Source organism: Cricetulus griseus, chromosome 5, assembly GCF_003668045.3.
Source record: "Cricetulus griseus strain 17A/GY chromosome 5, alternate assembly CriGri-PICRH-1.0, whole genome shotgun sequence".
Lineage (NCBI taxonomy): Eukaryota > Metazoa > Chordata > Mammalia > Rodentia > Cricetidae > Cricetulus > Cricetulus griseus.
Genome location: NC_048598.1, coordinates 102031864 through 102045482, shown reverse-complemented (window position 1 = coordinate 102045482; position 13619 = coordinate 102031864). Strand labels below are relative to the sequence as shown.

Below are 13619 nucleotides of genomic sequence, written 5' to 3'. Positions count from 1 at the left end.
TCACTAGACTGCTAGGACTACATTTCCCAGAAGGCCATAGGCGCCTCAGCGCACTAAAGTGGCCCTGGAGCGCTGACGTAGCACGGAAGCATGCACATGCGAGCCGGCGAGCACGATGGCGGCCACCCGTCTCCTTGGGGCTTCCCGGATGTGGGCCCACTGTCAGCTCCGGGTTCTCCCGGTCCCCGGAGGACCTGGAAGACCCTTCGTCCGGGACTACGCCAAGAAGCCAGGTGAGGCGGCTCCGGAGGAACCAACGTGGGCACGGTGGGAAGCGGAGAGAGGCGGTAGTGCGCAGGCGCGATGCCTGGGGAGGCGGGGCTCCGGGAACTACTGCGCGCAGAACGGGGCGGAGCGGTGCGGGCGAGAGTCACGGCCGTCAGCGCGCAGGCGCGGACACTAAGACACCAAACACCGCCTGCAACAGTTATTGTTGCTGTTATTGTTACTGTTTTCATTAGAAATAAATAACGTGGGTGGGAACAGTGTGTAAAGCGCTTTCCGCGAAAGCCGGGCGACCTGAGTTCGATCCCCAGAACCCACGTAAACGTGGAAGGAGACGATGGACTGCACCCACGCGCTTAGTGGCCCCCACGAGGTAATAAGTCTTAAAAATTGCGTTTTGAGCCAGGCGGCGGTGGCGCACGCCTTTAATCCCAGCAATCAGGAGACAGGTAGGAGGCGCTCTGTGAGTTCGAGGTCATTCTGGTCTACGAAGGCGAGTTCCAGGACAGCCAGAGCTACCCAGAGAGACCTGTCTTTTTTTTTTTTTTTTTTTTTTTTTTTTTTTTTTTTTCTCAAGACAGGATTTCTCTGTGTAGCTCTGTAGACCAGGCTGGCCTCGAACTCACAGAGATCCGCCTGCTTCTGCCTCCCGAGTGCTGGGATTAAAGGCGTGCGCCACCACCTACGGGCTGAAACCCTGTCTTGATAAACAAAAAAAGTTTTCGTTTTTGATGTTCCAGGAGAGCTGCATAGTGATATCCTGTCTCAAAAATAAAGCTTTTTTGTTTGTATTTTGGCACAGGGTGTCTTGTATGCCAGGCTGGTCTACACTGAGACATCTCTCTAGTCTCTGTGTTCTATTGTTTTGCGAGTGGGTCTGATAATCCTCAGCCTCAGTTCCATAATTCTGGGGTGACAGGCATGTACCACCTTGCCACCATCACTGAGTGGAAGAGAGGCTCAGTGGTGAGTGCTGGGCGTTTAGGCACACAGCCTTGGGGCAGAACGACAAGGGACCCCAGTATATACAGAGATATCTGGGGTGCTCTGCACCAGGAGGCCTCATGGAGGGGGGCACAGGAGAGCAGGGCTGGGCAAGCTGAAGTGACCTGGACTCTCACCCTGCAGTCATGAAGGGCACCAAAGGCACCAAGGGTAGTGTGGCCACTGAGGCCCTGAAGGACCCGGAGGTATGCACAGACCCTGCCCAGCTAACCACACACGCCATGGGGGTGAACATCTACAAGGAAGGCCAGGATGTGGCCCTGAAGCCAGACTCAGAGTACCCAGAGTGGTGAGTGTGACTGTACCTCATCCCAACCTAATCACCTGGCCACCTGGCCTTCAGGAACACAGTACTCAAAGGCAGCTCTGGGCCACCCCAGGGCCCACTGGTCTTGCCTACCCTAGTCCAGGAAGCTTCTGAATGTCAAGCCCCAGTGTTTCTTCTTGCAAATGGGGAGACTGCACAGTACCATGTGTGTCCCCGAGGGCTTCGGGGAGAAGGGGACAGGGACTGTGTTTTGCTTGACAAAGATTTATGGCTGATAACCTGGCTATCCACACCTGGGTCCTAGGGACCCAAAGGATTGCCCCAAAGCAGAAGTCTTTCCTTCTTGGAGCCAGCTGGGACCCAGACAGCTAGCTGAGCAGGCAGGGTGTCGTGAGAAGCAGGGACAGTGGGGTACAGGCTGGGCTATCAACAACATTTCAGTTTGGGCTTCCACTGGGAGCTAGGACCAAGTGGGTAGAAGGTGTGGCCTGTGCAAAGTTCCTGGGGCAGGACAGAGCCTGTTCTCTGGGAGTAGGTAGGAAGCCTGTGGCTGGACATGAGGTAGGGACAGCCCTTAGTATTGTTCTCTGCCATTGAAAACCAGAATTGGTAGGGTTCAAAGCCCAGCTCGACACTACCCACACCCCAGTGCTGTGAGGTGGTCTTGTAATTCTGATCCTCCCCTAGGCTATTCCACATGAACTTGGGTCCCCCCAAAAAACTGGAGGAGCTGGAACCCGAATCCCCAGAGTACTGGCGGCTGTTGCGCAAGCAGAACATCTGGCGTCACAACCGGCTAAGCAAGAACAAGAAACTATAGTGCGTGGATGGGACACCTCACAGGAAGCTGCCCTGCCAGGGCCAGCAAGAGGGCTCAGGGGGAAAGGGGCTTGCTACCCAGCTCAAGACCTGAGTTCAGTCCCCAGAACTCGCATGGCGGAAGGAGAGAAATGACTGCTGTACATTGTCCTCCAACCCCCACGTGTATCTTTGCAAGTGCAGGACATATGTGTAGACACACTATGAGCAGACACGAATAAAAGACACCATGGCAGTGGGTGCACATTACTGCCCCGTGAAGCCACACCTGGGAGTATGCTGAGTGTATGGACATGGTACACCCTGGCCTCTGCTCTGCAGCTGGCTGTGGCCTCATCTCCAGACCTTGATGGGCAGGTGGGCTGGTCCTGGCCTGGCACTCCAGGCCTTCAGGCCAGGCTAAACCCATGGGCTTCAACTGTGAGGTCTCTGACTCGACCTGGTCTGGGGCCCTCCAGGTGGGTATCACTTGTGGAAAAGGGGTGGCATTGGCCAGCTGCATAACCCTACTGACCACCAAAGGGAGCTTGGCACAGGACTGACTGCCTTTCCCTTCCATCTGGGACAGGGGTGTGGCTTCTTTGTCCATCATTGGACCCCAGGGCTGGACCTGTCTTTGCCACTTAGGTCATGAGCCAGCCTGACGTGAGCAGGTGGCCCAAGCTCCTCTTGCCTCCCCAGGTGGCTCTTTGAGCAGCTGAACGAGAATGGGTGAGCTTGTGGTACTGGGAAAGTTCCTGGACAGGACAGTGCAGCAGGCCATGTCAACACCAAGACGACAGGGACACGTCCCTTTCCATGCTTGTGGGACCCATTGCATTGTTCTGGTGTCCTGTATCTTGCTGGAGGGATTTGAGGCCCTGTCCATACAGCAGTAGCCCTATGATGCCTGGCAGGCAGAGCAGCAAGGGCACAGCCATCTTACTCCAAATACCTTATGGCTCCATGAGGATCTGGGCTGATGTCCCTGATTCTTCCCGCCTGCTTCTAGCCCTCAGCCACAGCTCCATGGCCTCTACCACTGGGAACACAGCCTGGCCAGGACTTTCACACAGGCTGTGCCCTCTGCCTGAACCACCTGAACCCTGATCTCAGGGCTGAGTAGATGGGGTAGGTGCCTGGGTGTGGTTGGATGGATGAGGAAGAGAGCAGATGGATGAGGAGATTGGGGCATGTGTGGTTGGATGGGAGGTCTGGATGGTGGGTGAATGGTGGCTGTGTCAGTGATGGGTTGATGGGATGTGAGGTAGACCGCATCCTGTCTGATATCCTCTTGATGTCACAGCCTTTGACTCCCAGCTTGGCTCTGCATTGGTGTCTGGGATTCCACAGAAGAAAAGCACCTTGGCCTTGGATCCAGAAAACTCTGGGTCGCCTCTGCACCCTGCCACCTTCTCTCAGGTCTCTGTCCCTTGTGTAACATGGACATCCTATTCACTCACTCCACACCCTGAGATGGGATATGATCTGAGCACCCCAGCTTCACACCCCCTCATGCATGGAGGTGACCTGTTAGGCTTGCTTTTGTAGCGCCTCCATTAAAGGACACAGTGACTTCAGCTCCCCAGCAGGTGGCACAGAAGAGAGGATGAAGGAAGTAGGGCCCTGGTTGTTGATGACAAGTGGGTGCTTCAGGTAGGTAGAGTGGGCAGGGACTTAGGGCAGTATCACGGGCATCAATAATCACATGGACTCTGAGGACCATGGGGGCAGGGTGACATAGCCACACCAAATGCAGGGAGCAGGCTGTGCAGGTCTCTGATGGCCCAAAGCAGTGGGTAGTGGACACGTGGGCATTACAGACACACGAAAGTACGAAGTCCTTCCAATTGCTCTTTATGGGGTATCCTGGGTGTGGGGGTCCCAGGGGCCACAGAGCCTTTATTCTGGCCAGTCCTGGCCCTGCAACCCTGCACTTGTGTCCTCTTGCTCCCTGCTTCAGGTGTCAGGGTTCCTGGCTCCGTGGAAGAGCTGAGCCCTCTGCTTCCTGTCCCCCAAGGGGAGCTGTGGCACCTGCACTGCGGAGCTCGCGGCCCAGCTTCTCTGCTATTTTTCGGAAGGGAGGTCTGCGTGCAGGCTCTGCCTCCCAGCAGCTACCCATGAGGGTGTGCACGGGGCCTGGGCAGCCATCGGGAGGCTCCATGCGGTAACCCTTCTCCACAGCCTCTGAAACCTCCTTCAGTGACTGCAGACACAGGGCGTGTAGCATGGGTGGGGAGATAGCAGCATAGGACGCACAGGCTGCCCCTCCCTAGGGGACTGCTCACCATCTTGGGGTATGGAGCTCTTCCATATGAGAAAACTTCCCACAGCAGTACCCCAAAACTCCACACGTCTGATTTGCTGGAAAATCGCTGTAGGGGCAGAGGTCAGGGTGAGCGGGTTCACTGTGGCCTCCCTGGACACAATCCCAGGCTACTCTAACCCCTCCATGCTAAGCCCATGGATGCTTCAGAGATGGGATGGGATATCAGCGGCTGAGGGAATGCACCAGGAGGAATTCTGTGGGTGTCGGGCTCACTGGAGAGGCAGCCATTTCCCCTCAAAGCTCAGAGCGGTCAAGGAATGTGCACAGGGTCACACAGCACAATCACAATATCAAGCTCCATTTGAAGAACCCCAAAACCCCAGAGAGCGGTGGAACACTGCTCACCCCGTTCTTGAGAGCTTCAGGTGCTGACCACTTGACTGGCAGCCTGCTTGAGTCCAGCCCCTTCCGCTCGGCCTTGGCTAGGCCAAAGTCACTGACCTTGGCCACCAGGTCCTCAGAGATCAGTATGTTGCGAGCAGCCAGGTCCCGATGTACCAGCTTCTTGCTCTCCAGATACTCCATGCCCTCAGCAACGTGCCTGGGGATAGACATGGCCCGGTCACCCTCAGTCAGACCTCAGTTTCCCCTTCAACTTTGGGACCTACCTTCCTAGAAGGAAGGTCACTTACAGAGAAAACTGCAGGAGCTGAGATGTACTCACGAGGGCGCGGCCCCTAGTGCGCAGGAAGTTCACCAGGTTGCCCTGTTTGGGGGAAGAGACCTGGGGGTCTCCAGGCTGTTGGACCGCCCTTGCCCACCCACCCTTCGGCCGCCCACACACTTTGCTCACGGCCCGACCACCCGTCTCCTCCTCCACACACCTTGCTCACATGCTCCATGACAATGTACAAGCCGTGGTGCAGGATCACGCCCAGGAGTCGTACCAGGTTCCTGTGCTGCAGCTTTCTGGGAGTGTGCGGTGGGGGTGCAGGGTGGGAAGTGAGCACACACCCGGGCCCTCAGCCCCAGGGCCCCCTCCCACCCGGCCACTCACGTCATCACTGCTGTCTCATCCAGGAAGGCCTGGGCTGTCACATCACACTTGATATTCTTCACAGCCACCTTCTGCCCCAGGTACTCACCCTGCAGGACAGCTGTGGACGGGGACAGAGCTCAGGACCCACCAGCAAGACAGACATACAAACGGACCTGCTGACATTCCTGCCTAGAATCCCCCAAAGTGAATCTGGGGGTGTGATCAGGGTGAAGCCCCGCCTAGAATTCCCCCAGTGAGGGGCTGGGGGTGTGACCTGGGTAGAGTATTGTCTCTAATTTCAGGAGGCCTTGTTCCATCCCTGGTCCCAAAGAGAGAAATAAATAATTAATGCAAATACAGTGGCTGTCTCATTATTCAGAATTCAAATTTCTGTTCCATGTAAAAGCCCACAGGTCCTGCCCATGTTTGCATAGTTTCCGGCTGCTCGGGATGGACAAGGCTGGTGGACTGACAAGAGCTTACCACCCTCTGATCTAAGTCCCAGGGTAATGCACACAGGGAAGGCATTCTAAGCAGAGCTCCTAGGAGGATCCTGGGAGGTGAGCTGGGGCTGTTGCCCTAGTGCCTGACAACGCTCGCCTGTCCTGCACTGTCCAGCAGTGTGCTCTGTGACCCTCCTCACCTCCAAACTCCCCCTCTCCAATCTGTGCTCCTAGAGTCAGGTGCTGCAGGTTGAGTAGCCAGCCAGCTGCAGGGACAGAGAGACAGGGTCAGAGCTGGACAGGAGTCCTTCCTTCCCACCAGCGAGATGTGGAAAGCCAGCATCCCCACAGCTGTGCACACCCCCCAGCAGTTGCCCCAAGGCTGTATGGGGTGGACACCTCACTCCTGGTACAAATTACAATCCTGCAAGCTGCAGGCTGTCCAAGGAGATCATCAGAACTCAATCCCACCAGGTTCCCCAGGCTTCAGTTGTGGCTCCAGGACCTCCCTCGATGGACAGGGACTGTGGCTGCTCTGTGCCCCTCCAAGCCTGCTCTTCCCATTACTGATCTCCCCAGGATACATGCAGATCAAGAGGCACACAGGTTCTGGAATATTCCTGAACATGTCTCTGGCAGGCTCTGGCATGCTGTGCAAACCCCGCTGTTGCTTCTGAAAGCCCTCCTCTTTCCCCCCAGAGCTCTCTAATTCCAGACTCTGAAGACTGAAGCAGGACAGATACCTTGCTCCATCATGGGCACAACTCTGGGACTCCAGATCCCACAGGAGACATATGACAATTTGACTTAGAAGAGTCAGGGGCTTAACCAAGACAAGGCTGGGGTGGGAGGCAGGAGGCCGGGGTGGTAGGTGAGGCCGAGTCTGGGCTGCTGTGTATGAGATGATCTCTCCTTAGTGGCTAGCATACCCTTTGCAAGCTCCTCCTCGGCTGACTTGGTGCCCTGTTTCCTCTTTGGCTTCACCAGCTTGGTGCAGATGGCACCCTTGTCCTTGGTGTAATGCTGTGGGGACCAGTAGTCATGAGCCTCTGGCTCTAGGGACCCCTGTCCTCCCTGTCCCTCCCCCTCCAATCGACTCAGTGGGGTAAGCAGAACCTCCCAGGTCCAGGCTAAGATGAGTGTGTTTCCATGGCAACAGTGGAAGGTGCAGAATGCAGAGTGAGGGGCTCCCTGGAGAAGTGGCTCCAGTTCTAGAGACAAGTGAGGCTCCTGGGGACCCATCCACCTTTCCACCCCTGCTGCCCCAGCCACAGGTCACCTCCACCATGTCCATCAGATTACAGAAACAGACAGCCTCATCAATGGTAAGGTGGCCATCACGATGCAGGACACGGTAGTGGATGACATCTCGGCCGAAACTGACACACAGGACATAGTCTCCGGGGTGACGAGCTGATTCCCGAACAAGAAACAGCCCGTCCTCAGGTGGCTGCAGCTGCTGTACCGCTTCCTGGCCTGAGATCTTTCCATGGAACCATCTGTGGCGAGCCGTGGAGAGACAATGCCACATGGGGCAAGGATGGCTGAGGCCCTGATGTCACCCACCCCACCAGGGTGCCACTCACGGCATGAGACTGAGCTTGGGGTCTGTGGAGAGGGCCTCCCGCTGTCGAAGAGCAGCAGCTGCCAGTAGCCCCTCCTGCCCACTGCTGTGGTGCTTGGCACGGTACCAACTTTTGTCCTGCACGATGGGGAGGGGATGGAGGAAGGGAAGGAGCAGGTGTCTCTCTGTCCTGGAATCCCTAAGTGCACCCCAACCACCCTTCAGCTCCCTCCTCACCTCACAAGCCTCCAAGATGGTCACCATGTCACCCTTTCGGAAGGCCAGCTCACCCGGCTTAGGGCGTGAGTTTTCACACTTGGTCATACATTGAGTCCCAGGGGCCCAGCGCCTCTAGGGATGAGATGGAGGCAGGGGTGTCAGGGACAGGAGGGAGAAGTGGACATTGGGAGGGACAGGGAGACTGGGAGAAACTTTGGGCTGGTGGGGAGAGGACAGGACAAGGAAGTAGTGAAGACACGGGCCTGGAGCCTGGCACTTAGGTGACTGAGACAGGAGGATTCCAGACCAGCTAAATAATGCTGGGTGTGGTAGCTCACACCTGTAATCCTAGAACTTGGGAGGCTGAGGCAGGTGGATTTCTGTGGGTTTGAGACCAGTCTGGGCTACATACTGAGCTCCAAGCTAGGCATCTCTATATAGTGAGACTCTGTCTCAAAAGCAAAATAAAAAAATAAATAAAAGCCTGGGGGTGTCTAATAGACAGAAAAGGGGACAGAGGGTGGAGGGAAACTGAGTTAGAGACCAGAATCACCGGCACATGTAGAGGCCTGGGTTGCCTCTGGCCGGGTCCATGGGGACTGGGTGGAAGCTTGCCTCGGGGTGCATGCCCCCACCCCACGAGGACAGTAGAGGAAGGTCTGGTGACTTGGGGCCCCACACTCACGGTTGGCATCCTAGCTGCGGCAGGCGAGGGGTGCCAGGCTCGGAGGAAGCGAGGGCTCACCTGTGGAGGAGTCAGTGTCATGCTTGGGGTTGTCCCCAGGTCCAGCTCCTTCCTCTGGGTCTGGCAGGGTGGAAGCAGCAGCCAGGAGGCCAAGAGCCCCCCCTCAATCATCCCTCAGGTGGCTTAGGTCCTGATTCCCTCTGCAGCCCTTGGTTTGGGAAGTTATGGTTACCCGAGGAAGATCCTTAGATTCCCAGCCATCAAAGGCCAGCCATGAGACCCCGGAGTCTCTCCCTCGCCCTCGCCCTGCCATTGCTCGGGAAGGGAAACTGAGGCCCGGAGGCAGTAGTGGAGGGATCCGATGGCTCTGGTGGCAGCCAGGGCTGTGGGAGGGGGGCGGAGGACGGTGCCAGGAGCCCGGCCTGAGGCTTCCTCTTTTCTGGGCCATGGGCAGGGGCGGTGACTCAAGGTCATTCCTGGGAATCTGACCCTGGGTGGAGCCTGGGGAGGACGGGCTCCTGTGAGGCTCCTCGGGTCACCAGGAGTCACCAAGGAAGCATCTGGAAGGACCCACGCCACCCCAGCGTGGGCAGTGCAAGGCAGTTACTGCCCGGGTCCTGCTGGCAGGGGTCAGAGCAGGAGGTTGGGGTGCGCTTCTGGCCTCGGGCTCAGTGGGGTTTGCAGGGCTGCTGCGCGCAGGCAGAGGCGCACGTGCATCTGGGCACAGGTGCCACCCGGACACCCGCATGTGCGCGATACAGGCGCCTGCTAGACGTGGGCACCAGTGCCTGTCCCTGCGGCGCACACGGGCCCTGCAGTGATCACCGGGGCGCGCGCACTCAGAGACGCGCACGCCGCACCCAGAAAAAAAAAAAAAAAAAAAAAAAAAAAACAGCCTTCTGACGCCTCCGGACCAGGACCATTTTGGGGGTCGTACCCTCTCCACCCGCGCGCACGCGCTCACCTGCTCAGGGCGCGACCCCGGGAGGGTTCCCGCCAACGGGTCTTACGCCCCAAGGCTCAACTCGGAGCAACTTGCTCCGCTTCCTCATTTTGGGGCGAGGATGGAGGGGACCCGGCTCAGAGCCCCCGCGGGTCCTAGCGCCGGCCGTACTGCGGGCCGAGTTGCGATCTCCTCCTCCTCCGTCTCCCGCGCACCAGGCGGGATGCTGGGTGCCGAGTGCTGTGTGCCCGGTGTTCTCTGGGGCCCCGCTGAGCCTCGGCCTTCCGTAGCCCACCCCAGAAAGGCTGGGAATGCGAAATGGCTCGCGCACGCGCAGGTGCGAGAGAAGGAAGGAGCTCCCTGTCTGGGGAGGCGATCAAGGCAAGCAGGGCACAGCGGCCTCCACGCTGCAGCCTCCACTCCGGCTTCACTGTGAGCCTGGCCACTCACAGACAGATACTTCCAGAAATGCCAGGCACGCACTACTGAGGGGCTCTCAAATGTTCTCACAGAACTCAGGAGGCAGAGGCAGGTTTATCTCTATGAGTTCAAGGCCAGCCTGGACTACATAGAGAGCTACATGGTGAGACCCTGCCTCAAAAGAAGAAGAAGGGGAAGGGGAAGGAGGAGGAGGAGGAGGAGAGGAGGAAGGAGGAGGAGGAGGAGGAGGAGGAGGAGGAGAAACCTATTTAATTAATTAAAAAGAGAGCAGGGACGCCTTGGGACAGAAATGCCCAGCACTGATGGATGTGACATTTCTGGAAGCCACAGGTCCCCAGCCAGGTGTGGGTACCCACTTAGGAATCACTGGCCAGAGAGGTCCAGAGACTGCAAACTTCTGGGTGATCCTATTGCTGAAGACACCACATGTCTGCATCACAGGCACCGACCTGGGGGCTCCCTCCCTGTTGTCACTGGTGCAGTAGTGGCCCAAGTTATGCACTAACCAGTTGTTTTCTGATTGGATCTGGCCCATCCTGCGCAGGCACCATTTGTGCGGCAGACATTCATGCCCAGGCCTGTAAACCAGACCAGAGCGCAAGGCTGGAGCACCCACCCGGGGAGGCCGGAGCACCCACCGGTCTTGGCAGACCTGCTGCTGCTATGCCAAATGGACTTTGTCCAGAGGTCTATTCTGCTACCTACAGTAAGAAAACATCCAGAAGACAGGCCTGAGACTGGGGGTCAGTGAATGGCACACTGATGTCACAGGTCTGTCATCCCAGCACTGGGGAGGTAGAAGCAACAGGGTCGGGAGTTAAGGTCAGCCTCAGCTACAGAGTAAACTTGAAGCCAGCCTGGGCTACTGAGACCCTGTTGAAAAAAAAAAGTTTGAAAAGCTTATTGTTAAAATGACACTGTCCCTGTGAGATGACGGGTGTGCACACGCAATTCCAAGCTTTTGGAGAGCCTGAGGCAGGAGAATAGAAAGACCAGGATACAGAGGGCCCTGCTTAAAACAAACTCCATAAACTGTAGCTGTATGCTCTGGGGTTGGCAGAGCTGGGTGCAGGCATCTGGAGTGTGGTTCTCTCCTTATCAGGCCCCGTGGTTATCCCAGAGACACTAAAGACCCATCTTTGTTGGTAAACCCTCACAGCTACTTGAAATAGATGTGCCATAACTGAGCAGAGGACACTTCACTTCAGGGAAATTCTTACCTACACTTGACAACGCTGACCACAACCCTGGAGCTCAGCTTCTGGACACTTGACATGGGGTGTGAGCATGTTAAGCAATTTTTCTGTTGCCACAGGAGTCTGGGGCCAGGCTTAGTGGGCACAGCACTTGCCTGGCGTGCAGGAAACCCTGGGCTCTACCCCAGCACCATATAGAGCAGGTGTGGTGGTGTGTGACTGTCATCCCAGCAATGAGGAGTCTGAGGCAGGAGGGTCAGGAGTTCAAGGTCAGCCTCAGCGACCTGGGCTGACTATGTGAGACTCTAAAGAATGAATATAAAATGCCCTAACACTTCTCTTTAAAACAGTTTCACTCATAACCCAGGGTAGCCTAGAATTTGTCATGTTCCTGCCTCAATATCCTGAGTATGGCGATGACAGATGTGTGCCACCATGTCCAGCTCTCCATATTTTTATAAAGCCACTACCTTCAGCAGTGTCAGGAGCCATTTGCTTCCCTGTACGAGGAGGAGGCTTTGTGCCTACCTTGCAGATGGAGAAACTGAGGTCCCGGGACTCACCACCATCAGTCAACGCACTGGGACACCTAAGAGTCTAGGTTTCCATGGAGATCACTCCTTGCAGCCTGCATCCCAGGCCAGACCCTCCTGCCCCAATTAGCAAGCCTTTAAATTTAGCTCTGCTTGGTGCTTCTCGTGCTCGGGGACTCCTGGATTCACGGAAGGACAAAGCTCTTTTTGAGACCCAGTTGCTGTCAACCTTCACCCTCCTCCTTAGATTTTGAGACAGGGGTTCACTGTGTAGTCCAGGCTGGCCCAGGACTCCTGGTCATACTATACAAAGCACACAAAGATAGGAGTTGGCTCCCTGTCATGTCTGCTAAAGAAAAATGGGGATCAAAATGTGCTCACACACCGGGCGTTGGTGGCACACGCCTTTAATCCCAGCACTCGGGAGGCAGAGGCAGGCAGATCTCTGTGAGTTCGAGACCTGGTCTACAGGAACTAATTCCAGGACAGGCTCCAAAGCTACACAGAGAAACCCTGTCTTGGAAAAACAAACAAACAAACAAACAAAAATGTGCTCACAGCCAACCCACACTTATCGTGTCAAAAAACCAGCAAGAGGGAGGGCCCAGAGGGTAAGGCTGTTCCATGCCTATACACTCTCTGTGTGACACACGGTGAAGAGAGGCTCCACTCCTGAGGGTTGGTGTCTGACCACCACACACACACACACACCAGCACTGTAAACAGATACACCTTGTTGTTGGTTGTTGTTTTGATTTTTTGACCCAGGGTTTCTCTGTGTAGCTTTGGAGACTGTCCTGTCACTCGCTCTGTAGACCAGGCTGGTCTCGAACTCACAGAGATTCTCCTGCCTCTGCCTCTCTAGTGCTGGGATTAAAGGCGTGCGCCACCATGCCCAGCTCCATTATAAAATTTTAACAAATGCCTATGACATAAAAGTCACCATTTTACCCAGTCTCAGTTCCACTGTCCAGCTGACTCTCTCTCACTGCAGCCAACACATTGTCCCCAGAACTGAAACTTTGTCCCCAACACACACCAACTTCATCCCCTCCCCTGCCCAAGGCTCTCACCGAACCACTTCCTGTCCCTCTGGGTCCAATGATGCCAACCCTGTGGTGTGTGGCCCATGTCACTGGGCATCCTGTGCTCAGGGGTGTTGGAACAGGGGTTAAAATGCCCTTCATGGCTGTATAATATTCCAGCGAGTGGCTGGACCACAACATGTGTGCCCATTTGTTCCTTGGAGAAGTCTTTGGTGTCTCCTTGACCAGTGACAATCACACGGCATTTTATTTACAAAATGTCAGTGAGCATGGGGTGTGGAGGTGGAGGACTGTATGCCCTGCTCCTGAGGAACACCAGTCCTCTGGCTGGCTCTTACTTCGAGCCTCGGTGGTTATCACTTTTCTTATGGTCGGTAGTGACCTTGCACACACAACTCATCTTCACGACCCCTCCTGCCAGGACCATGGTCCCGCCCACATGCGTGCGTGCGTCATCTGCCCACACTCACCTTGTCTCCTAGCAACGCTCCCCTGCATCCGCAGCTGTGATCCAGCTCTCTCTCAACACCCTGGCGCTCGATTTTCTGCCTTGTCTGGGGTCTAGCCTTGTGCCCCTGGCCCTCGGCTGGCCTGCTGAGGTGTCCCCTGCTCCGAAGGGACAGGACTTGGGGCGGGAGGGTCAGTTGCTACGGCTCTTCGCGGCTTCAGGGAGCTGTGCAGCCCAGATGGGACTCAATCTGGACTGAACTTACTAAATGTGGGTTTCCGCTGTGTAGAAGCTCCGTGGTTTGGGGTTGCTAGGCGGATCCGACTTAACTCTTTGTCACCTGGTGTAGACTCATCTGCCTTCCAGGGAGACTCGGGTGGGCTTGGTGGAGGGGTTCAGTGCAGAGCGGTGGGGCGTGGGTGCTTTTGCGTTCACTGAGCCTGGCCACCAAGGTAGTGGCCACCAGGTCCCCTCCACCCGTGAGCTCTCCCAGCTAT

The 13619-nt window shown here is 56.3% G+C and overlaps 2 protein-coding genes across 2 annotated transcripts; one reads left to right on the top strand and one right to left on the bottom strand.

Annotated features, from left to right (window-relative positions):
* Positions 1 to 68: 68 nt before the first annotated feature.
* On the top strand, positions 69 to 2582 carry Mrpl54 (mitochondrial ribosomal protein L54). The gene is made up of 3 exons (XM_027419264.2): positions 69 to 233; positions 1354 to 1519; positions 2186 to 2582. The coding sequence occupies exons 1-3, from the start codon at positions 116 to 118 to the stop codon at positions 2316 to 2318; spliced, it is 417 nt and encodes a 138-aa protein (XP_027275065.1). The 5' UTR covers positions 69 to 115; the 3' UTR covers positions 2319 to 2582.
* Positions 2583 to 4142: 1560 nt separating this feature from the next.
* On the bottom strand, positions 4143 to 8828 carry Matk (megakaryocyte-associated tyrosine kinase). Its single transcript, XM_027419262.2, has 13 exons — positions 8748 to 8828; positions 8516 to 8575; positions 7849 to 7962; positions 7634 to 7749; positions 7327 to 7546; positions 6977 to 7070; positions 6248 to 6313; positions 5623 to 5722; positions 5450 to 5534; positions 5258 to 5331; positions 4971 to 5166; positions 4585 to 4671; positions 4143 to 4502 (listed from the first exon to the last, which is right to left on the bottom strand). The coding sequence occupies exons 1-13, from the start codon at positions 8826 to 8828 to the stop codon at positions 4263 to 4265; spliced, it is 1533 nt and encodes a 510-aa protein (XP_027275063.2). The 3' UTR covers positions 4143 to 4262.
* Positions 8829 to 13619: the final 4791 nt, after the last annotated feature.

What these genes read in the sequence shown, in the direction of transcription:
- Mrpl54 (XM_027419264.2), top strand. Translation starts at nt 116, where the DNA reads ATGGCGGCCACCCGTCTCCTTGGGGCTTCCCGGATGTGGGCCCACTGT. An exon ending in GGACTACGCCAAGAAGCCAG is followed by an intron (nt 234 to 1,353) that starts GTGAGGCGGCTC and finishes CTCACCCTGCAG; the next exon opens with TCATGAAGGGCACCAAAGGC. An exon ending in GACTCAGAGTACCCAGAGTG is followed by an intron (nt 1,520 to 2,185) that starts GTGAGTGTGACT and finishes ATCCTCCCCTAG; the next exon opens with GCTATTCCACATGAACTTGG.
- Matk (XM_027419262.2), bottom strand. Translation starts at nt 8,828, where the DNA reads ATGGCAGGGCGAGGGCGAGGGAGAGACTCCGGGGTCTCATGGCTGGCC. An exon ending in CCATCTTGGAGGCTTGTGAG is followed by an intron (nt 7,750 to 7,848) that starts GTGAGGAGGGAG and finishes CCCATCGTGCAG; the next exon opens with GACAAAAGTTGGTACCGTGC. An exon ending in GAGCTCCATACCCCAAGATG is followed by an intron (nt 4,503 to 4,584) that starts GTGAGCAGTCCC and finishes CTGTGTCTGCAG; the next exon opens with TCACTGAAGGAGGTTTCAGA.